The sequence below is a fragment of the Puntigrus tetrazona genome, chromosome 3, assembly GCF_018831695.1.
Source record: "Puntigrus tetrazona isolate hp1 chromosome 3, ASM1883169v1, whole genome shotgun sequence".
Taxonomy (NCBI): domain Eukaryota; kingdom Metazoa; phylum Chordata; class Actinopteri; order Cypriniformes; family Cyprinidae; genus Puntigrus; species Puntigrus tetrazona.
Genome location: NC_056701.1, coordinates 22,898,854 through 22,924,021, shown reverse-complemented (window position 1 = coordinate 22,924,021; position 25,168 = coordinate 22,898,854). Strand labels below are relative to the sequence as shown.

Genomic DNA, 25,168 nt, shown 5'->3' with positions numbered 1-25,168 from the left:
AAAATGATTTTATGATTTAATGACATTTCTCTCCTTACATGCCATCTGGTACGTGGTTTTTCCTCAGTGTTTCTATGAAAGGATCTCCAAACATTTTCAGTAATGTATGAAAATTGCACTAAAATGCATTTGAATTGTTACGTATTTATCGAAATGTTACACTTCATGTTCATAGTCCACTTTAGACATTCTACTAACTATAAGTCACTTTGTTACTACATGTCAGCTAATCCTCATTAATTCACAGCTATGTCTACTAACTCTCAGTGTAGACTGTTAGGGTAGGTTTAGGGTTAGTAGAATAAGTTGACATAAACTTGCAAAGTTTCTGATCAGTATATAATGGACCTACTAACTAACTAATGGTTAGTCTACTAACACTCTTATGACGTCTAGTTGTTCTAAGTAGTTCTAGTTGTAGATGTAATGTTACTTACTGATAGTGGAATTTCTAAAGTGGATTATCGAAATAAAGTGGTACCGTGTGTACTCCATATGAATACTATGCACTAAATTGGCTTAATGGTGTACTCTAGGATATGATTTAGTTTTGCTCTACACTTGAAGAATATATGAAGAGAGTATTTGCAAAAACAGATAACTCTCTTCTGATTAAAAAAATTAAATAATTTATTTGTATTACATTATTGTGTTTTATTGTGTAAGTTAGCTGTTTTTAAGCTATGTTTTAACCTAGTCAAAATCATCCAACTGCAGTTTGAATGAGATTAATTGGAATGCAAAAAATGAAAAAAAAACATGATTTTTGAGAATATCTGTTTTTGCAAATGAACTCCTCATATAATTTAAATGTCTGTTCCACCATATTTGCCCCCAATAAATAATACAAAAAATACTAAATAATGTTTTACTGATGTGTGTACAATTTATACACAATGCTAAAAAATATTTGAATGATTTTTACACTGTAAAGGACAATGATACTTCATCTGTAATGCCACGTTTTCATAGTTCCCTACTGGCCAGGCCGAAGGTTTAAGATTTTGCTGATGACTTGTGTTTCTAAGCTTTATGTTCAGTCACGCTCTGTGTGCTGGGATATGGATACATTAGCCTTCAGTATCTCTGATGTAGGTCTTGAAAATTGAGTTTGAAACCGGATATCCTGTCAGGAACTGAGTTTGCAAGGGTCTGATCATGTGTCAGCGGCAGGAAGTAAATTATATCATAATAAACATAAAGATTCTAAGACAAATATGGGAAGTTTTATGAAGTGGAGAGTTGGAGAGTTTTTGTCGTCATTTCCCCAACCTCGTTTCAAAACCATCCATATGGACAGTAAAAGTCATTTGGTTATGGTAAAGATGCATGCAGATGTCTTCATTTTGTCAGTTAAAATGTTATCGACCATAGGCCAAAATGTAAAAGTGCACTGTTTAAAAAAATATTTGGTGTTTAACTGTAACATCTATAATGTAATCCATAAAGGTTTTCTCTGTGCGCTTGTAACTTTAACATCCGTCTCTGGAAAAAAAAAAAATTACAAACTGGCATAATACGCATAATAATAACTGTTGCTCTAAATTATAGCAGAGCACTCTTTCTCATGTCATCCTTGACAGGGTTTAGTAATAATGCTGAATTGTCCCACGAGTCACTCAGAAGGTGGGTGGTTGCTTTCTGTGGGACCTGAGGGCAACGGTGCCTCTGTTCACCCGAGACCCTCAAAGGGACAGAGAAACGAAATCAAATCTGAGCTGCTTTGCCTTTTTCTCCTTCCTACATGGGAGAGATGCAACCTTGTAACCTGCTCAGATGCTCGCTTATGAGAATCACAGAGACTTTTGCCAGTGTTCACGAAGACTAAAGAGCGCAAAGTTGTTTTTCTCAGATCTGTACTCTCTAAATGCATTGTTAAAGGAAAGTTCACCCCCAAAAATTGAAGTACTAAAGTTGCTTGGTTTGCATCACTTGCAGTGAATGGGTGCCGTCAGAATGAGAGTCAGAACAGATGATAGAAATTCCAGTTCATTAATTAATGTCTTGTGAAATGAAAAGCTGCCTGTATTTATATATATACAGTAAATATGTAAAGTTTTGGCCTTTTTTACTTTAAACCATTGCTTTCTCTGTTTAGAACTTTTTTTTTTACTTTTAAACTACTTGATCTGTGCATTTTTTTTGGTTTAACTTTCACTTCACAAGACATTAACTGATGAAATGATGGTTGCATAGATTTTTTGTGGACTACTGTGACGTTTTTATCAGCTGTTTGGACTCCACAGAGGATCTGTTGGCGAACAAGTGGTAAAAATTAAATGATCTCAATCTTTTGCCGATGAAGAAACAAACTTACCTATATCAAGAATGACTTGAGGGTGAGGAAATGTTTATTTTTAGCTAAACTATATCTATAATTGATTTTGCTCATTTACAGTGATCCATGAAAAGTGATATCTTTAAGGATGGTTATGGGTTGTGGATGTTGTTGTCAACTGTTTTCCATCTGATCTTTGAGGTGACTGTGACCCTGCGGAGAGAACCGTTTGACTTTTACATGAGATGTGAGAAATATACACTCGGGCCGAGATGTTAAAACTATTGCACTCTCTTTAGAAAAATGGGAAGCCATAATCTGTACCTCTGGTCATTAAATGGTTGTTTAACTTGTTTAACAACACATCAAAAAGGGCATATTCATCAGTCAATTGTCAGCACACTGGATTTTATACAACTGCAATCATTTTTTTTGTTTGTTTTTCTTTATTTACTGATTGCTGTGCAATTACTGATATTTCAGTTTATGTTTATTGAAGGAATGTGAACAAGATTGTATTTTTACATGTCTGATTTTGTGTTTGGGGTTGCACGAGACGGTTGTAAAAATGTGAATTATTTAGTGACTAATGTTGGTTACTGTAGCCTGTGTGTCACATATGTTAGAAAGGCATAGTTGATTTTTTTAAATGATTCACGTAGCAAGTAATTTTTGGCTGAATTTGTATTTATTGGGAGAAATAAAATCAGATTTGTGTCCTTTGTAAGTCATCTTTTCTAAAATACCAGTGTGATTATTTAATGTGGTATTATTGTGATTAAATATATGTATTTTCCATTTCACCACTAGAGGGTGTGAGAGCACAAGCTCTGTAGTTATCCAGTAAAAAGTGGCAGATATCACACTGAAGCATGGATAAAAGAGTAGAAAAAAATACTTTACCCACATTACAGGTAAAACACAAAATGTTACATTTTTAAAGTAGATTCTGAATTATTCTGGTAAGGTCAAAAATACCTTAGTAATGCATACAGAACCTGCACGAGGATTGAGATCAAATCCTATAATTTTTTTTACAGGCAAAACAAAATCAGTTTGTAATGTGTTGAGATCCATATGCAGCAATGCACGTATTTTCAATTATAAGGAAAGGGCAAGAAAATTTTGATTGCATTCATCAATTATTCAAAAGGACATCATTGAAAACAAACCTTTATTGTGGCATTTAAAATCATCTAAAAATGCTAGATATCCATACAGTACTTTATCATTAAGCACCACTGAGTTTTTCATATACAAACAAATGTTGGTCAAGTATGTAACTTATAGCACCTGATCAAACTAAAAATTATTTTTAGCACCTCGTTCCTTGGTAACAAAGCAACCAGATGTTTGATTTCTGTATTTGTTTTGTTTTTATTTTTCGAAGCACCGTTTCTGTACATGTTAATATTTTAAAATCTCTATGTTCCTGAGATCCTGATTCTGCAGTCCAGACTGAAGTGGTTTATAAAAAAGAAAAAAAGTCAGCTTTATTAAAGACTTTCAAGTCGCTGATTGGGGCAGAGATCGGTGTCTTGTGGTTTCAGAACATTTAATCTTGCTCTCCCTCTCTATATGTCTATCATGTGAGTCTCTCTCAAGTGGATTTTTGCTACCGAAAAAGGAAAGCCACATACATCCTGTTGAACAGCAACAAAAAGCCCCCTTCCCCTCAATAAACATAGCCATACACAACCACACACACTCAAAGCTGATTTTCTCAGGACCCGACCCAATCTAAAACCAACATTTGGATTACATATCATTTAAAATGATCAAAACCGACACTAAGCGTGATTTCTGAAGGATCGCGTGCAGCTATAGACTGGAATCTGTCACCACAGGAAAGTGGAAACTGCAAAAATACGAATGAATGGAGCCTTAGCAACCCGCATGCTTCGACGTGAACTCGGTTTGTTAACGTCTGAAGGGACCAGCAGCAGTAGCTAGTCGCGCCATGTAAACATCCTATCACATCTAACATAAACCAGCTACCATTTCCAAGACGCTGCTGATGGATCTTAAGACCCTGCCTGCACAGAGCTACAGATCTGGGCTGCATCAGTGGTCGCTTCGGATCTGGAGATAACCTGGTTCATCCAACACTGAACACAAGTGGTCATGATCCTGGATCAACATTACTGTCCAAAAATATAAACTTATCCCAATCCTTACCATTAAAACTAACCCTACCCAAAATGTATTCCTAAAACCAGTGGGATATGATACAATGATTAACAATGGTGTAGAAGCACCTAACCTTGATCTAAGCCTAAAACAGATCTTTTCCTTAAAAGTAATCTCCTAAATCTGATTGGTTGACTGGGATGTTGTTCCAGGGTTAACAAGGATGTTGATCCACAAATGCCTTGTACTGTGAAATCACGCTCACCAAACCTTCCCCATGCAGATTTAGCTCTTGGTTTTGCAAATTATCCCAAATCACATCGGCCTGAAAGTGACTTCTATACGAGCTGAGCTTCATAATCTGCGCATGGACCCAGCTAACAACTAAAACTACTTATGCGGTCACACGGTTATGTGAACGGTGAGGGAACGTTCGATTTGATCATTTTGCAAACTTTCAGACTAAAACAACTAAAACATTTGAGGAAAAAATGTAAATAACGTTTTAAAAATGTCAAACCAATCAATCAATTTTGGACAAACTTTGGTCACTCTCGCTGACCGTTTTAATACCCGATAGGCTATATACAATTTTAGGTTGTCCCAACAAAAATCAAACCCTGTGGGGAAAAAAACAGCATATGATGCTTAGGTAGGTTTTGAAGCATGGATAGTGAAGCAGGTCCTCAGTGCTGGTCCTAAACAAGCTTAAACCATCTCAAACATGTGCTGGGAAGGGAAGATGGATGTAGTCACCTTCTTGTGATCAGAAATAGACCGCCAAATTTTTCTGAGAGTGTTAGATAATCTCACAGTGTTTGCTGCTGTGACCTATGTCTACCCAACTAGCCAATGAAATGATCTACTGCTCAACATGACACAGTGCTAAAGCTTAAAACAAACCACAGCGGCCCAAGCACGATAGGCTCGGATCTTGTTTACCGCCGACGCCTGCTGAGGATGTTTTATACTATACTAGCTTTTAAAGTTTTATGTCCTAATGTGATATAATAGCATTTTGCTAATCCGAGCGAAACCTTCCCGCTTCTCTTCACACAAGACCCCACACTGAAGTAGAAAAAGCAGATTCCTCTGCATTAGGGGATTCAGTTTGGACTGCAGAAATCGAATATGAACGGTTTGGATGCTTTTCAGTTTCGTTAAAGCTGCTCCACTGATCAAACACTTCGGCACATTTTCAAACCCTCGCCTTCCTCCCCCGTCCCCCGTTTCTGGTCTCACTCGGTTTCCGGTCTGATGAGGTATCCGTTAAAGGTGATGTAGATGTCCACGTCGTCGCTGTAGATGGCGTTCTCCCGCTCTCGCTTGTAGAGGCGGACCCAGACCTCGTCTCCCTCCCGCAGGGGCAGCATGAGGCTCTGGCTCTGCATGATGGAGCGGTCGCTGGGCTGGGCGTAGACGATGGCCTTCTCGCTGTTGTTCTGCATGATGTGCAGGTAGGTCTCCTTGAAGTTCCACGTGTGGATGTTCACGTTGAAGAAGTAGATTCCTGGGATTTGGCAGCGGTACTTCCCGGCAAACATGTCGAAGTGTTCGGGGGAGTTCACGAAGATGGTGTCGAAGACCAGGGCCTGGTAGTTGTCAATGCTGTGAAGGGACTTCCGTCTGCCCACTGAGAAAGCAGAATGCTGCGATTTGCAGGCATCTCCTGGAGCTCCGGCTTGTCCTTTATCTCCTTTGAGTCCTGCAGTGCCTTGCGGTCCCACTGAACCCTCAGTCCCAGGCTTCCCAGGAGTTCCCCTTTCTCCGCGATCACCTTTGTCACCTTAAAAAGACAGATAAAAGCAGAGAATGCCAAAAATATCGCAATAAATTTGTCCGCAGTGTAACTAACTTTAATTCTATAACCAGTACATGTAGCATGTCACTTGTATTATCGGACACATTACGTTTCAAAACATTCAGAATCAGATTAGTCGCTTTTTATGCATTACATGATTATTTATGAAATGGCAGTAAATTATTGACAATATATTGAGTCTGCCTAATTCTTCTTTTGCCTATTTGGAATTATGTGTCATACCGTTTAGCTCTGACTACATTCCCAAAGAGAGACAGAAAGAAATCTTTCCAGGGATATGTTTTCAATGTTTGATGGGAAAGTTAAAATAAGCCTAATAAAACAATAATCTAGACGTAATCTGGATGCATTACCTAAAATGTGTAACTACAGTTTTCAGCATGTAGTCTGTAATCAGTAACATTTTGTATGTAATCTACCCAGCTCTACCTGCAACATTTCTAAAGACCTCTAAATTATCAAGATGATGAACGTAAGAGTATTAAAATGTAACACTGACTTCTTTGCTTTGGTAGTATTTCAAGATGAACACGTACTGGACTGAACCGACATAGGTCTACTTGACTATCCATTAAAAATATTTAAAAATAATTATGTAATCATCGGAATATGGTACCTCAGGTTTTAAGGAACATCATCTCAATCCAAGTGTCATCGTTCAATTGTATTGCATTATATGTTCTGTCAGACCAAAAAAAAAAAAAAAAAAAGTTCTGCACATAACACCAAGCATTTAAATGCCATATCAGTAAAACACATTACTGGAAAAAACAGTTTGATACTATATTTATAAGCAATTTATAGAAGTAGATATTTATAAGCAATTTATGAAAGTAGCCTGCTATACTGTTATAAAGTTCTCTTTGATGTATATAAAAACTATCAGAAATGCATCCTGCTTTATGGCCATAAAAATATGAGATACTGCACCAAATTGGATATTTTTGCTTAGTTTGCCTCTAAATAAAATTCTTTTATGAGCTCCATAAGGTTTTTCAGTATTGTAAATACAAAAGCACTAATTCTGGCAAACTAAACTAAGCTCAAATCACAGCTTCTGAAGTGACAAAAAGCATTCTCAGACACTTATCTTAGGTTCTTTGTCTTTTGTCAACGTTCAGAATTTGGCACTAATTGTGACCTCAGCTCAGTATTTCCACAGACCACATTTCCTGTATATGTTACAAACACACGCACATACATGCATGCACAGACACATAAAACAACTCGCCACATCAGCACCCTTCCTGCCAGGTTTGTCACTTCCTGTCCACCAAGTAGGCCTCCAGTGGAGCAGATATATCTGAGCCAAGAGAGGTTAACTGAGGCTCACAGAGGGGAAGAAAGCAGCTGAAAACACATTTTCTCATCATTCAGCCCAACGAATGCCTTATTTCTCAACTGAATTACTTTCATGCTTATTTTTGCGGTTCAGAACCAATATCCCAGAGTGCTTGTGCCAGACAAGCAATAGATTTGGAAACCTGGAAACTAAAGTCCGATAAGAATCATTGGGGTCAAAATGTGGCTACAGCGAGATGCTGAATATTCGCTGAAGTTTGTGCTAATGTTATCTGACCTTGAAACTTTATGTACAGCACTTGTGCTTATGCTTAAAGGAATGGTTCAGCCAAACATGAAAGCATTCAGAAAATGTACTTTTACAGCACAGATTTGGACAAATGTAGCATTGCATCACTTGCTCACCGATGGACCCTTTGTAGTGAATGGGTGCCGTCAGAATTAGAGTCCAAACAGCTGATAAAAACATCACAGCGATCCACAAGCCTTAACACTTTGTGAACTGACAAGCTGCATGTTTTATTTACTTTAATTTACTGTGTTTTTATTTGTAAACAGGCCTTCACAGGGGCGTTTAGTGTTTTGGGGGTCCTAAGCAAGTGGTCCAGGGAGGATTTTGTGTAGAGTAGAGATTTTATTGATACTAATACAATAATGCTTAACCATACCACTCTTTATAGCTTGGTGCAAAAATAAATTATGTAAAAAGTTAAAGCAAACAGAAAAAGGCACACAGAGAGACAGAGAGATTACCATACCACAAGATTTCTGAACATCGTGTGCACAGAAGCACAACAGAACCTGATGTAGAATAACTATCTTTGTTTAAAGATGTAGAATCATCTATATTGATTTACAGACATTCAACGACGATCATTTTTGAGAGGTGGACATTTTTAGTTTCTTTCTTTTTAGAAATATACAATTAAATGTGCATTTTTGTTTTTACAACGGGGCAGTTAAACTTAAAAGAAATGCAAATTATAACCTTTCGTGACGATGCATGTACACTGTGACAAATGCGGTTTCAACCGTGCAGTGAGCAGCTCGCTTATAGAGCAGACGTGGGGAAACGAAGGCATCTGTGCGTTTTGAAAGGGAAAGACAGAGCTCGTGCTGTTTGTAAATTACGTAAATCACTTACTTTGTGAACTGAAAGCAAATTAGGGTTGAGTACATTTTGACTTAATTTGTGGTTAGGCCAAAAATGGCTGATTTTGCAGTCAATCGTAGCCTATTGCAGGGTTTACTCTGGAACATTAGGCACGTGTTTTAGTCATGTACCTTTGAGAATGGTCATGTTGATGTAGGTGCGGACCTCGGGCATTGCAGGCACGCTTTCTCTGAGCGTGGCAGCGTCATCAAGTGGTAGGAGGTGGTCACAGCATCGACGGCAGGCCGGTTGAGGTATGGAGACTACCGGATGTAGAAACAAACAGGCGAGCAGGAGGGACCCAAACATTGTGTGATCTGGGACAAAAGAGAAAGCATGCAATAGATATCATTTCATGTGTATTTCAGCCACTCCCTGTAATAACTGGGCACACACTGTTATTGCTCTACTAACTCAAGACTGTGGAAACACTTTATTAGGAGGATCATTAGAAGACTGGATTAGTGTAATCCTGAAAAATAGAAAGAGAGGGGATTGTGGATAACGCTAAGAGTGGAATGCAGCCTGACAAATGCAGGCTCCTTCAGGACACAGATGAATGTTTCTCTTGGTCTGAGTCCAACCTGCACACGACTACAGCTAAACTAAGAGATTTCAGTTCATCTGCTCGACAGAATCCAGCTCGTATCTTCCAGGATTCGTCTGATAACTCTGATGAGGTTTTAAAACACTCCCAAATTCATATGAGCAGAGGTTTAAGCGCATATGACCCAGATAAATGGACAGATACCGTTAGTATTCATAGTCTGAGTGCCCCAAAAGTGTAAGCAATGAGGCTTTGTTGCATTTTCATGGATCATATCAGATGGAGACCACTGTGGAAATGTTTATTTTTTCCATGCTGCTTTATGATTGCGGTGCAATCTGTTTCCTGTCCCAACTGTCCAAACTGTCCCAACTGTCCCAACTGTCCCAAAGCAGCAGATAAAAGAACAAAACCAAGTTTGTTTTGCATGTGGGTCAAACATCTCTTCCCAAGTGAGCAGTTCTTGGCCAAAAAGCTGCGAGGGAACCACTGGATATGAAACAACATCATATAATCAAAGCCTGAAAAAATCACTGCTTGTGGGTGGAGGACATCCATTTATCCAGCAAATATTGAAAACAGCATCATTCAATAAGGCAAAACGGAAAAATAGAATGGAATGAAATGAATATCTGTAGGATAGTTTTGTTGTTGTTGTTGCAAAATGTGAATTAGACTTCCATTACCATTAAACAAGTCAATACTTTCATTCAGATTCAGATTAAAAACAGTAAATGCATTAAAAATGTGAAATACTGTTCTTTTGAACATTTATATGCGTCAAAGAATACTGAAGAAATCCACAGTTTACACAAAAAACATTACGCAAACTGTTTTCAATATTGATAACAAGATGAATTTCTTCTCGAGCCAAATCAGCATAACAAAATTATTTTTTAAAGGTCATCACTGGAGTAATTCAGCTTTGCATCACAGGAAAAAAAGCTAAATATAAAAATAAAATGCAGCTATTTGAAATCCTAGCAATGTAATGAATCATCTTTTTAAAAAATCTTTTGAAAATGAAGCTTGAATCCACTTTTAAATGCTCGTGTTTACATTTTCATGTTCACCAAGCCATAAAGCCAAATACAAACCTAAAAACAGTAACACATGGTGAACATATCACCACCACATCTGACTTCCTGAGTGAAGAGACCAGTGAGAGCTTTTGACAGCTTTGTTATCACTTGAACATCAGCAGGACAGCATGTTATACACACTCCTACATTTCTTTGTGCTGAACCACAGGATTTTTAGGATCTGCAGCAACTCTAGGATCTGTATTACATCAAGACTAATATGCTGCTGGGTCTGACATGTTGAGGCCCATAAGAAAAGGCAAGCTTTAGTACACTAGCATAAAAAGTAATGTCTAAAGGGGATAGTCGTAAAACTTTCAATACTGGCTATTTCCATTGCAACAGTGCAAGTGATAGACATACATAGACATGTTATGAATATACTAAAGCTACAGATGAGATAAAGCATTACTCGAATTAAAAATAAGAAGAAAAAGAATCATATTTTGACAAACTAATAAACAGAAAACGTCCAAACAATTGCATTCGAATCCAACAGCTGATCCAATTATTGATTAAGTAATCAGTTGGTAGAATAGCTAAAGCTAAAGCTTTCAGTCATTTAAATTCAAATGTATCAAACCAAATTCGAATGCAATGTACAATAACGCATCAATAATGATCGTTTTAATGTGATTATTTTAAACCAGGCTTAAAATGCAATTACTTTTTTTAGTGCAACAATCAAAATCACTTACTGACTTAATGTTGCCTGCAGCAACAAAACTGAATCATTTACTAAAAAATGCTAAAACAGAACAAGCACATGAAGTCGCTCTTCCTCTATTACCGTTTTGTAAAACCGTAAAGGATGCTGTGCGGTGGGATACATCAGCCGTGGCAGAGCAAGAACGCTTTGCACATGCTTTCCGTCTCCACAGCTGTCCATCTGCTAGCAAGATGTTAACAAGCTCCAAAAGAAACCTGTAAGCACTATAACTTACAGATCATCTTAAGGAAGTTGCACATTTTGGTTGCATGTTCCATTATAATATACATAAATGAATTATGAAACGCAATATATCTGATCTTTAAGATGTGATCGTAAATGCATATGTGTGTGTGTGTGTGTGTGAGTGTGTGTGTGTGTGTGAGTGCAAGCAAAACTTACAGTGCTTGTTGCGTTTGCAGCTGCAGTTGGGTCAGTGAGCTGAGAAGAGAAATAGAGAAAGAGAAAAGGAAAAATCTTTGGTCAGCTTATTCCTCCCTCCCTCTTTCTCTCTCCCTCCCTCTCTTACTTTCTCAAGACTCCCATGTCTCCCATTCCTCTCCTGAACATACGCTCAATCACAGACAGGAAGACTTATCTATTTAATGTACTTGTACTTTGAGTCTGAAGAGTATCAAAGAAGGGAAACCTTTGTGTGTCCAAATGAGCTCTTTTTAGACGAAGAACTTGAAGTCCGTTTCTTTAAATAAAAAAGAAAACCCTGCTTTGCGTTAGATACATCGTGAAGACCCACAGAACGTAAACATTTATAACACAAACAGAAACTCAATAAGAACTGTTGCACGCATGTTGTTATATGAATAACCCAGATTTTGGTCGTTGGAGACACATGTTCATCTCCAGTAAAGGAATTTCAGGCAAAATGGAGCTTAGACTAATAATAGTAATTCATCAGGCACTTCCCTGAAAACACACACATCTGCTGGGAGTTTCCATTGATTCTTTTCTAAATAAATGTTCACTATGCTATACTCAAAAGGCATGCATGCATTTGGTGATTTACTTTTACTTGGAAAAATGAAGTTTCCCAAGGTAACCTAAGACTAAAGGCAATCATATGTAATTCAGAAAAAAAAAAAAAAAAAAGAATATGTGGTTGAAGAGTCAGCATTAATAATAGAGCTCACGGATGATAGCCAACAGTGCATGTTCAGCTTTATGTTTCAGCACATATGAATCAGTAAAAAAACTTTTGAGGTTGTGTAAATATTAACTGTAATACACACCCTTCTTTGAATTCACACACTCATCTGTTTTGCATTAGTATGTCTGGGTCACTGGTTGAATTCCTGTTACTTATGCAATAGCAATCATCTCATTCTCTCCATATGGAAAGAAAATTAAAGTCTGCCATTGACCTTCGATTGACAAAAGGCTGATTTTGTCCTCTACTCAACCCGTGCTGCATTCCTCTCCATCTGCTGCCTCATTTTCCTTTCGATGTCGTCGTCCAACATTCTCCTCTGCAGCTTTGCGTTCATAATTATTCTCCGTTAACATCGAGATCTGCAAAAGCGTTATTGTGAAGCGTTTCTTTGGGAATGCACAAATATTTAAGAAATTAAAGGAACAGTTCGCCCGTCTCTTTGCCTTGAGAGGAGACTTCAAGCAGAATTAAAAGGTACATCAACCTCCCTGGAACTATTAGCCAGACCTTTCTCAATTTTCTTTTGCAGTGACTTAATTTATTATGAATGTGCATTGTCCCCGCTTCATTAGATAGATCATTTAAAAGAAAATGCCCTTTCCGGTGTCACACAGATTTTTCGTGGAACACAGAGATATCAAGCAAAATGTTCCTGCTGATATTTTGTGAATAAAATACAATAGCAAATAATGTGTCAGTGTTTATTATAATCAGTCTTGAAAACAGGTATGTGTTCAGCTTAATATTTTCATATTTAATGCACCATAGCTGAATCACAGCATTCATTTCTTTCTTTAAAAAATCCTACTGACCACAAACTTTTGAAACGAACTATTCTAACCTATTGCACTTTTTTTTATAGCATTATATCCCATTCGTATTAAAGCGGTTCATTGCCTCTCCAATATTATGCATGCGTCCTAAGTTCTATGCGATATTAGCAATTCTCAACACTTTTTAGGGCAGATAGGGTGGATAGTATGCACACTGGGACTCACATGACTCACTGCTGCCTCCTGGTGGAAATCCCTGCTGGTTGGTTTTAGCTAGTCTGGCTTTTAGAAGGTTTATGGCCACATCTGCAGCCTGCCTAGGCTGGTTTTAGCTCTTTTTTTTCCAGCAGGGATAGTATCAGCAGTTAGCCCAAATTCCCTCAAATATGGTGAAATCCAGTGTCAGGGATCATTAACAAAACACTCAAAAACGTACTTTACACAAACTAGATAAAGAGCATGCTAACGGTGCTCTTTCAGCTCCTTGTCTAGAAAAAAACCCTGCTTTTTGTTATGGTTCACTGAGTTCATCTTTTCAGGCCACGCAGGGGAGATAAGCTTGACTTGTCTGGTTACACAAGCTCTACGCCGGTGAGCGGAAACACGCTGGCACTTATAAATGTCAGACCGCATAGTTTACAACCTGCAGAACTTCACTCATTCACTCACACACACACACACACACACACACACACACACACACACAGGATTTCTGTGGAAACATCATGACGTTCACACCAATATATATTTTTGGGAATTTATTTAATTCTGTAAGTTACGTGCCAGTAAGAATACATAATATAAAAACGTACAAAAACAAACAATGACAAAACATGACAATAATTGAGTAATTGCAACAAGTGCGAAATTCATCGTTGTTCAGACAAAAAAAAAAATGCATATTTTACAGATCAGAAAAAGGTTAATAGGGTACATTTTATTTTGATGGAGAAAATAAATGCTTATTCTCAAAGACAGCCTATGATGCAGAAATGCTCAGATATCGTGACTGCATGTGCCCTACGTTTTTAATTATTTAACATTTAAAAATATGAGATTTAAAGGTTTTCAGTTTTCTCTTTACACAGAGTTCTGGAAGGTTTGGAGAACGGGTGCGACATTCCGCATAAAGGACAAATTGCTTTATGGCATCAACAGCCGTAATTACGACATATTTTACTACAGTGAATTCCTCTTAATGACCCACAGTGGGCGCTTCTAGTCACAAAATACACAAAACTACATACAGCTGGTTTAAAACTTTGTTAGAAAACGTATATAGGAGTGTTGCAAAATCTCAAAAGGTGATATATATATATATATATATATATATATATATATATATATATATATATATATATATATATATATATATATATATATATATATATATATATACACTTTAAACAATCTTGATTCTTCTGCAAAGTTACTTCACATTTGAAAAGCAGCATTTATACCATGTTTATAGCAGTCAGATAAACATGAAATAAGAGTTAATAGCAGCTAAAAATCAAGCAAATGCTTTGCGCTTGATACTGAGTATTAAAAATGTAAAAATGTTCGGTTTGGAAAATGAACACCTAAATCTTTTTAACCAATTATATTTCTAGCTAAATTATGAAATGTTAGCAACGTAAAAGGTGGTGGAAATAACCTGCGTAACAGCTGAAGTCGTATAAGCTATATTCAGCCTTAACATTTGCTGAATCAGTTTTTATCACATCAATCAAGCAAACCTTAAATTCGTTAAAACGTAATGTACTGCTTCCCTCATATGAGTCAATATACAAAAAAGTAAAGCAATCAGCTGACTGAGCTTTAAGTTTCACTATATCATCTTTATTACAGTGGCACTGGCATTCAAAAGTCCAGGACATGCTTTCAAATCTAGCTTATCTTGATGCCGTAGAAACAGTTTAAATCTGTTATAATGCAGCTCACATTCTTTATCACCACTTCATTCATGCAAACAGGATATAGTAAAGTGTACAATTTGCAGCGTTGTGAAGAATTAATGCCAATAAACTGGAAGACACACAAGAAGGAGCAGTCAGGTACTTATTAGGGTTTGAGTCAATAGACTAACTTCACAAACACGTTTGTTTTCTTTAGCAGTGTCTATAAATGTGAGGAAACGGGCAAGTTGTCATGTTTAAAATTTCAAAACAAATATGTTACCATCTCTTAAATATTTGCTGCATTCATTGTTCAGTTTCATGAATCCCATTCATTTTATAAGCTGTTTATTATCAAGTTCCCGATTTGACAGCTTGCCTCAACAGAGTGGGGCATGTTGTCACAAAGGTCAATGTGATCGGTGTGTTATGATTATCAATTTTTTTTCCCTGCATAATAACTATAAATATGTTCACCATATATGTTTATCCAAGCCTCTAAGGTACACTACTACTCAGAGTTTGTGGTCAGTAATAAGATCAAATTAATACTTCTATCCAGCAAGGACACAATAAATTGACCAAAAATGACAGCAAAGACATTTATAATGCTACAAATGATTTCTATTTCGAATAAATCCCGCAACAAATGTAGCATGGTTTCCACAAAAATATCAAGCAGCAATACTGATAACACGGAAAATGTTTCTAAAGGATCATGTGACACTGAAGACTGGAGTAATGGCTGCTAAAAAAGTCCATAGCAGGAATACATTTTAAAATATATTAAAATAAAAACAAAACAGCTCTTTTAAATTCTAAAAAAAATATTCCACAATACTTCTATGTGTACAGTATTTTTCAATCAAACAAATGCAGAGCATTGTGAGCATAAGAGACTTCTTTTGAAAACATTAAAAGGATTATTGACCCCAAACATTTCTATTCTGCTACTATAGAAACTGACTTTCAAAGATAAACCTGGGTTGTTTTCCCCTACACATACAGAGACAGAGCAGGCCATGCTCAGATGGATTTGTTGCTGTATTTCTGCATCTCCTTCAGGGTCAGGTAGCCGCTTCCGCAGGGCTCGATCATGGAGGAGGCTCTGACCACGGCGGCCTCTGCCGGCTCCGAGCCGGACGCGCCGCCGCTCGCTCTCGCAGGTTCAGACAGCGGCGTGCTGACGGCCACCGGAGACAAACTCTCCGGCCGGCGAACAGCACTGTGGGAACCCTGCGACAGCGACATGATGAAGGAGATCAGCGCCTGTCCTTCCACCGCACACGTCTCGGCGTCCCTCCAATCTTCATCTTCCTGCTCGTCCTCACAGAGCTCCTCTCCGGCCATGCCGAACCCCGAATCCGGGCTCACGGGCTGATCCGTCTGGTAACTTGGGGTTTGCAAACAGTCGTAAGAAGACCCGGGTGAGGACGCAGTGGAGCTCGTGGCTTCCTCGGGGTGGTAGCTGAAGTACACGGGGCAGGATTCGAGATAAAGAGAGCCTCTGTTGGATTTGCTGTAGAAGTAACCCATGTTAGAGAAAACGGATGAGGACGCGTGACTAGTGCCGCTGTTCTCCAGCCCAGAGTCCACCTGATTGAACACTGCAGCAGACATCTGAGCGGCGGGATCCATCAAGGACACGTCCCAAAAATTGCTGACCTCTACAGGTGAGATATCGTCACACGACTGAAGGGTAAGAAAAGGCCCAACAGAATTCTGACAGCCCAGCCATTTCTGTGCAGGAGGAAATGCACATGTGGTCAGTGTGTGTGTGTGTGTGTGTGTGTGTGTGTGTGTTCTGTGGCTTGCTGAAACATGATATGAGTAGGCATTTGAAAGAAAAGCAACATTTGAGTGTGTGTGTGTGTGTGTGTGCGCGTGTGAGTTTGTATGGGTAAGATTTTGCATATGAAGAGAAACCTGAGAATGTTATTATTATTGTTATATACTTGTGTATTTATGAACTACCCCTGTGCTGGTGAAAATAGCTTATGTAATATAATAGTCAATGTCTAATATTGTTCTGAAAAATGTTAATACTTTATTCAGCAAGTGAATTGATCAAAAGTAATCATTATAAAATACTGATTTCAAATAAATGTTTTTAAATAATAATAATAATATTTTTTCATATCAGCATATTAGAATGATTTCTGATAATTGTGGGACACTCCAGACTGGAGTAATAATGCTGAAAATTCTGCTTTGTGTCACAGGAATACATTACATTTTAAAATACATTCAAACTGAAATATTGTTATTGTAATAATATGCCAGAATATTTCTGTTTTTACTGTCTCATTGATCAAACGAACGCAGCCTGGAGGCTTCTTTCAAAAGCATTACTGAGCATTGAATCTTACTGAGCTCAAATATTTGAACGGTAGAGTAAACAAACACTTAGGAAACTAGTATAGTTCACGCAGGAAATACAGCTGAACTCACCTGGAAGTTTCACCGTGAACGGTGTGAAGAGGCTGGAAATATTTGGAGGGGTCGGGAACATGCTGATTGTTTGGTTTTATTGACCTGCAAAGAAATAATTATAATAATGCTTGATTATGATGCACGAACAAACTCAAATATCAGGTACAAACACCAAAGGTTCATCACAAACGGTGTTGGAAACACTGTAGGTAGACACACACACACACACACACTACACACAACCACACAGCACTTTCCACAAATAGAGTAAAACTAGGGCTGAACGTCTTAAAAATGAGGTCAAGCATTTGTTTTACTCCTACTTTAAAGGGTCAAAAAAGGGGCTTTAACCTTCAGAAAAAGTTTTTCATCCACCTCAGGAGTCCAAACTAAATATTTCTACGACAAACTAAGTTTTGTAGGATTTCATGCATTTCTTAAATATATAATATAATATAATATAATATAATATAATATAATATAATATAATATAATATAATATAATATAAATTAAGTAATAAAACTGTAATAATATATATCAAGACACGTATGTATATGATACTCACCGTTTGCTTTTCTTTAGTTTACAGATGACCAAACAAAGAGAAGTAAGAACAAGCAAGATGAGGCTTCCAATGATCAGAACAATACGAATATCATCAGGCACTAAAGCAAAAAAAAAAAAAAATGCTGTCATGATATATATTATCATCTTATGTCACTAATATAACTCTAATATGGGGCTGGTAAGAGGCCAACCTGATGGAGATACATCATATCTTGGTTTCATCGGTGGCTTTCCAATCTCAGATCTCCAGGACACAGTAGGACTCCAGTCGCTCCATTCCCCACGAAAATAACCATGATCCAAGGGCTCAACGGGCTTCACACGTACCCTGGCCTGGTACACCTCTCCCACAGTCAGTTTATTATGGTCCAGCTGCACGTCATTTTCCTGAGAGCAATTCCTAAGTGTTGCTGTCTACAAAGCACAGAAGCATGCAAAAAAAAAAAAAAAAATGCAACCATACATGAACTCACAAAAACATTTACAAATATTTAAATACGTGCGATTTCATTTGATTAATTAATTTGGTAAATGTTAAAGATAACATGCCAATCAAACAAACGAAGCGCTTACCTCCCAGCTTGTATGTAAGGCTTTAACCTGCAGCTGAAATTCATAAGATTTTATGGCTTCTGGAAAGTTACTGCCTTTACTCCAAGTTATTCTGTCCTCACTTACAGTGGGCATATCTGGGGGTTGGGTCTTAACTTAACAACAAAACAGAAAAACACACAGCCGTTAAAAATATTTCAAAAGAGGATGCGAAGACACGAGGTGCGCTCCGTCTGAACGTGAAGCAGGAGTTTTGAAATCCTAACCGATTATGATCTGTTGCAGCGCACACATAAAGAGAATCTTTACAGATGATCTGCCCTTGAATCTGAAGCATGCACACACTACAGGATTGGGCTCGGCGAACGGCATAGGGAACAAGGGAACATCGATGCGTCACTTCACAGGAAGTGGAGAGGGAGAATCAATCAGCCATGTTTTTTCACGTCTCTCCAAGAGCACGTATTATTCGTGACTTTGGGCTTCTTTATGTGGAAATGTTCTTTTGATGGACATGTCTGCTTGCAGTTTAGCCAACCAGCGTATTAATTTAACTGCAGTATAGTAATTTGTTAGATGTTCTGCCCCTTATTAGGAATAAATCGCCTTCAAAAAGAAGGCGCCTGAGTCTGGAGAATGGAGTTTAGTGCCTGTTCAAGTCAGTTACATCTATAAACTGACTACTCTAGTTCTGTCTTTGTTTACTAGTTCAAACTGCTTGCAAATGTTAGAGGCAGCAATTTATTAATTGCTGCATAATTACCAAAAGGATGCATTTACATATTGTAAAGTATAGGTTTGTAGTACATTTTACAACTTGTACCATGACCTAGTTAAACCATAGCCACAACTTAATGGTTTTGCAACTCTATAGTTCCACCATGGTATTTGTAGTACAAATACAAATGGTAATCAATCCTTCAAAAAACATGGTTGATAAGTAAGAACACATTGTTCTAATGCAATGCTTAGTTTTTTCTAAAATAAATGCATACTATGTGCAAACAAGTTATAATGAGGTGGTTGTTTTGCAACAAGGTGGAGATGTATTGATGGAAAAGTGGCAAGTAAAAAAAATTGTGAAAAAAGTAAGCATATAAATCCCAGCTTTGGTTTTTACACTTTTATGTGCTGATGATGGCCGTGACAAAAAATATTGTTGTCCATTTTTTTTTTTTTTTTTTTTTACAGGAGGCCTGGATGAGTGTGAGATTTTCTGGCCTAAAATTTTGTCCCTGCTGTTAATTATCACAGGCTTTAAAAATATATATTTTACTCATGTAATATCATAATCTGCGTGACTCCTGCCATTTATTTTCCCTGCTCAAAAAAACACTCCAGCTAAAACCAGCCTAGGATGGTTGGCTGATTTTGCCTGGTCCGACTGGGAGACCAGCTGGAATGACCATCTCACTGTTATGTACGCTTTAGGTGTGATGTAAATGAATGCCTAAACAACAGAAGTTTAAAGTTTGACAAAGTGTGTATTTCACCTGCTGCATCACCAAACAGATTGCAAACAGATCGCATAGCAGAAGTACAAGAAGCCATCAACTAGTATAGATTTTGAACAAGTTTAACAAGTAAAAGGTATTGAAAGATTGAGATTGAGATTAAGGCAACTGACTGCAGTTATAATGCTTCTTCAAAGCAAAGTTACTTGCATACTATATTTGTTGATTTTTATTTTTTATTTTTTCCATTTTTCATTTTTCATTTCCTTTCACTTTACTTGTATTACAAGATATAATGTTGTAGTATAGGTTAGTAGTAGGCTATGCAATTTTCCCAGATTGGTTTGACACATCGTCATCAGCATTTTAGCTGTCATTTATATTTTGTCCTTTATTCCAATCCTAAACAACAACAACAAAATCTTAAATTGATTCTTTTACCCATTTTTAAAAACTGCCCTTATGTTCAAATGAATTATTTTGTATTTTTGATGGTTTTTGCACATTTACGTCTAAAAATACTTTTCCATGCCCATTTTATCATACTTTGATGTATGTGTGTGTATTACCCGCATATCTAATAGCAGAATTAATTCTACTTACTGTGTCGTGGCTAGGCTGATAATGTATTTTAGTGACGACAGATCCATTACAGGTTACATTCAACCAGAACTTATTGACGAAAAAAAGTGCTGCGTTAAAGAGAAGGGAAAACAAGAAGAGAGTATGTGTTCATCAACTATATAATACAATACAAATGAATATAACTGTAACATAATTCGATTCTATTTCTACTTACACATGTTTGTCAAAGCTTAAAGAACAGCTTCTCCTAGAAGGTGATTGATTGCTCAGTGGCAGCAGTTCACAGGATCTAGAAACACATCTACAAACACGCACAAACTCAATTCAGATTTTAAAGGTGCATACATCAGCGTTAAAAATGTTCATCCTGAGATTTGAAACTGAAACCTCAAACCTTTTTATGTCACATTTCCCCCCAAGCACGCATCGCTGGTCAGACGAAACTGTCGAGTTCCACCACACACAAGAAATGTCGGTCACATAATCGCTCACACAGGCCAGACCTTCTGTTTTTGCAGTAATAAGAGAAGATAGAAGACATATGCTTTATTTTTCGTTATTTAAAACAGTATACAAAATGAGCAAACTAAAAGGTTCCTGCAAAATAGATATATTAACTGGTTCTTTCTGGGAACATTATTTTATGTGTGTAAAAACATAATGTCTAAACGGGTTACCTGTTTGCGTATTTCTGGACTGGCCGGTTCCATAAAATATGATCAAGGTGAAGAAAGAAGTATGCCATTGACCCTTCATCACTTCTTGGATCTTAAACACACGTTCAAAATAAAACTGAGAAAATAACGGCAATTTAAATATCTGTTTGACTGAACACACTAAAAAGTACCTTATAGGAAAGTTCAAGGAAAGACTGTTCGCTCGGGCGGCCATTTTTGCAATGCCTCCAGGCAGCTCAAACAAGACCAAGTCCAATCTAAATAAATGGGGGAATCCTGAAATCGGCCGAAATGCCCCATGGCTCTGGTTTCAAAGAAACCTGAGGCTAGACCACCCGGTGCACATGAGCGCAGTTATGTCTCGCTTACGACTGCGCATACGCAACGGCTGGTCTGGCTTCAGGTTACTCTGCGAATCTGATTTTCTATCCAAAGATATTGACCAAAGTAATCACTAAATATTCAAAATATGCCACGATCCTCCACAGGCTCTGTGTGAATCTACATCACTGCGTATGAAGTCAGGTTCACCGCTCCAACATGGCGGCTGCATCTACCTGCCTGGAGTGGTTCAATGGGGCATCTAAATGTTTATGATTTGATGTCGTAAGTTGCATCATATGTCGAGTCATAGGTCAGCTAAGAATCCGGAGGCGTATAGGTTATTTTCACAACATATATATCCACTTTACGGAGCTTTAAAATAATGGCCGCTATCCACAAGCATTACTAAGCTTGGAAAAGCCATACATTTTTTAAAAACTCAAGACTGTCTTCATCTGAAAAAAGAAAGTCATATACACCTAGCTTTGGGGTTAGTAAAATATGGGGTAATTTTCATTTTTGGGTGAACTATTGCTTTAGGACTGAGAAGTATATTCTGCTGCTGTGTGAATGTGGCCTCACATTCTTAAAAGCTGACAACTATTCTTCTATGAAGAACCTTTAAGATCCATGGAAGCTCTCTACTGCACTAAAGATTCTTTGTAGTGAAAAGGTTCTCTTTGTGAACTGTTCAGTGAAATATTCTTTAGAGCAAATGGTGCTTTTCTGGCGTCACTCACTGTGAAAATCCCGTTTGGAACCTTTATTTACAAAATCGTATGTGGTTAACACTTTGGTTTCAATGTAGAACAATCACGGTTGTCTTAATCTGTTGTCTATATATCAATTTCTGTGATCATATCTAGTATGGTATTCAGTTGATCTTTTAATAACTCTGTAGAAAAGTGCTATGAAGTCGCAAGCTGTCGCTATGGAGATATGACTAAGAGCGTGACCACAAATGTAGCTGGTTTTTAACTGTGGCTGAAAGTGACACATATAGAAATGCACAAAATAGACCATATTTCTCCTGGGAAGGATAACTACGTCAGACTGAACTGGGATGGTAAAACAAGCCAATCTAAGCAATGCAAGAATAGTATTTCATCCATTTAGCATAGCGCACACTTTTAAGCCTATGTCTAACGCTTGATTGGCTGCTAGCAGCCTAGTTGTCGCAATTGTAGTTTGAAGGTGTAGTTCACCCGAAAATTAAAATCCTCATTTTCTCACCGTCGTGCTGTTCCAGTTTAAGTTTCTTTTTTCTAATGAACATACTTTCTAATGAGATATTTCAAGAAAGCTAGTAACCAAACGGCTGACGTTAGGAAAAAATGTTTGGATTAACGATTCCTTTAATGTTAGTTCAATGCAAAGTCTGTCATTATTTACTCACCTTCATATGAAAGCCTATTCGAAAGGCAATCCTGGCAGTTCTGGGTTTATATTTTACAACTGAGACAATGCACAATTAGTTTCTCGCAATACGAATTTGTTTTACAGCTCACAATTTACAGTTTACGCATCTCTCCGTTCTGAACAGGCTTCCGTATTCTCATACTGTCCCAGACCTGTACGATTTTCTTTTAGACCTTTTTTCAAAAAAGGCATCTTTGCTTTATTATGATTCGACAGTTATTAGACGGCAAGTAAAGAGCGAAGGGTCGGGAGAGGTCCGCAAGCCGGGACTCAAACTCGGGACGCCCGAAGAGTAACAGCCCTTTAAATCGGTGCGCTGCCCATGAGGAAGATGATGTTTTGAACAATGTCTAAAATGACAAAAAGTTGAAAAAAGGTTTAGAACAAAATGAGGGTGAGTAAATTACAAGATAATTTCATTTCAGGGTTATCTTTCCCTTCAAGTGATTTTTTAACGTTTGTGCATAATCGTTGACTGGTTCATGTCGCAGTTTTGCACAATAACGCAATCAGTCAGTCAGAGGAGCTTTAATTTTTTTTTAATTCTGACTTTCACTTTTAAATGGCATCGCTGTGGCTTTTTTTTTGTACCTGACAGGATGTTGCCCAAAGAAAACGGTAAACTGCATAACATGCATATTGAATTCCATTGCAAAATTCTTGACGTGAACTTTAGATGCGTTTTAGATGCGCGTATGTGACAAGCTACCTTTGGCTCTTTTGCTGAGTGGGCCATTGTCAGCAGCGCACCCCTCTCTGTGAGTGGGTGGTCAACCTGTATACAGGCAATTTCCACTAACACTACAAAACGACGCCCACAGACAACAACAGAAAGCCTCAGCTGTAACCGTAAGGTGACTTCTTGTAAAAAGGCGTACATTTACACCAACGGCCAAAGCGGTGAGAGATATCAAACAGTGACAGGACACTTCTACAGCAAGCACTGACGGTGCGGTTTTACTTTAACAATTTAAAAAGTGAGAGATGAGTAATTCCAAAACGCCTTACACGACACACCATCTTGAACCTCAACTCCTAATCTGAGTGATCGCTGCAAACATATGGTTTCGTAAACGCTTTAGCATTTCCTAGCTCTTGGGCTACTCTTAAGATCACCTGATTAAAACAGACCAACTAGTACAGTTAAAAGTGTATTTATCAAAGCATAATGAGTATATTCACCACTCATTTATTTACTAATGATACACGACCGATCAACAATCAACCGATACAGTGACCGTAAAGTGGCTAGACCTCTTTAAAATGTAGGTTGTTGAATTAGACGACTAAATATCTGGCTAAAAGTGACATTCAGGAATATATTATCGTAGAGAATTTCTTGGAACTACCCATCTACTCACTTCTTGAGTCATTTTGCGATCACTTTTAAGCAGCGGGGGATCACTTTTAGCAGATGAATTCACTTCTCATCATGTTCCAGAGTGATGTAGAACTACCAAATGTCACAAAACACGCTGAGTCTTCAGCAGTACATCTACTGATTCATCATTAAAAACAACCAAAATCCTCCTTGTAAATTGTTTATTTGAAATAAATGCTGCTCGGTTTGACATGCAATGCATGCAATGACATTCATTTTTTAAAAGGGCTTAAGTACATTCAAGTACATTTAGGGTCAGCGTGCATGGCATTACGTAACCTTTTTTTAAAATCAGACACATCATTGCTCAGCCCAGCAGTTATTTAATATCGGAAGTATAAGACTTACCCTTCACTTACAGCTTTCTGCGCAGGCACCATGGATGCTGAGGTCTGTCTCTCTGTCTACCTGACCCCCAACTCTTCATCCTCCTCCCTTACCGCTCTCGTTCTCTCTCTCTCTGCCCCTCCCCTTCTACCTCCATCTGTCAGGAGGATCTCTTTCTTTAACACTCAACTCCTTCCTTTCTGTTACTCATTCGTCTCTCTCTTTCTCTCTCTCTCTCTCTCTCTCTCTCTCTCTCTCTCTCTCTCTCTCTCTGTCTCTCTCTTTACAATTGCATTCTCTTCCTCTCTTCTCATTATATGTAACCACAGAGTCCTCTGACAAGTTTATAAAACGTGAAACATTAAATCAAAAGGCCAAAGTGCCTCAAGACTGCTCGATACATTGATGCTTGTTCTTCTTCCTTATTATTATTAATGTGCGTTTTATTATTCTGTCTTTGATTATATATAGTTTTGAGACAAACCGATGTTTGATTTTAGAGCAAGGGTAGATAGTTAGAAGCTATTAGGAAGGCCTGGAAAGATTGAATTTCTTGGATTCTGCTGAGAATAAATATTAGTCACCT

At 37.7% G+C, this 25,168-nt stretch overlaps 2 protein-coding genes across 2 annotated transcripts; both read right to left on the bottom strand.

Annotated features, from left to right (window-relative positions):
- Positions 1–5,060: 5,060 nt before the first annotated feature.
- Positions 5,061–11,456, bottom strand: LOC122342153 (complement C1q tumor necrosis factor-related protein 6-like). Its single transcript, XM_043235957.1, has 3 exons — positions 11,426–11,456; positions 8,817–9,002; positions 5,061–6,194 (listed from the first exon to the last, which is right to left on the bottom strand). Exons 2-3 carry the CDS (start codon positions 8,992–8,994, stop codon positions 5,647–5,649), a joined length of 726 nt encoding a protein of 241 aa, XP_043091892.1. The 5' UTR covers positions 8,995–9,002; positions 11,426–11,456; the 3' UTR covers positions 5,061–5,646.
- Positions 11,457–15,886: 4,430 nt separating this feature from the next.
- LOC122341356 lies at positions 15,887–24,680 on the bottom strand. The gene is made up of 9 exons (XM_043234705.1): positions 24,615–24,680; positions 21,132–21,222; positions 20,849–20,960; positions 20,669–20,755; positions 18,437–18,572; positions 18,055–18,277; positions 17,862–17,961; positions 17,314–17,397; positions 15,887–16,795 (listed from the first exon to the last, which is right to left on the bottom strand). The coding sequence occupies exons 1-9, from the start codon at positions 24,633–24,635 to the stop codon at positions 15,889–15,891; spliced, it is 1,761 nt and encodes a 586-aa protein (XP_043090640.1). The 5' UTR covers positions 24,636–24,680; the 3' UTR covers positions 15,887–15,888.
- Between the last annotated feature and the right edge of the window lie 488 nt (positions 24,681–25,168).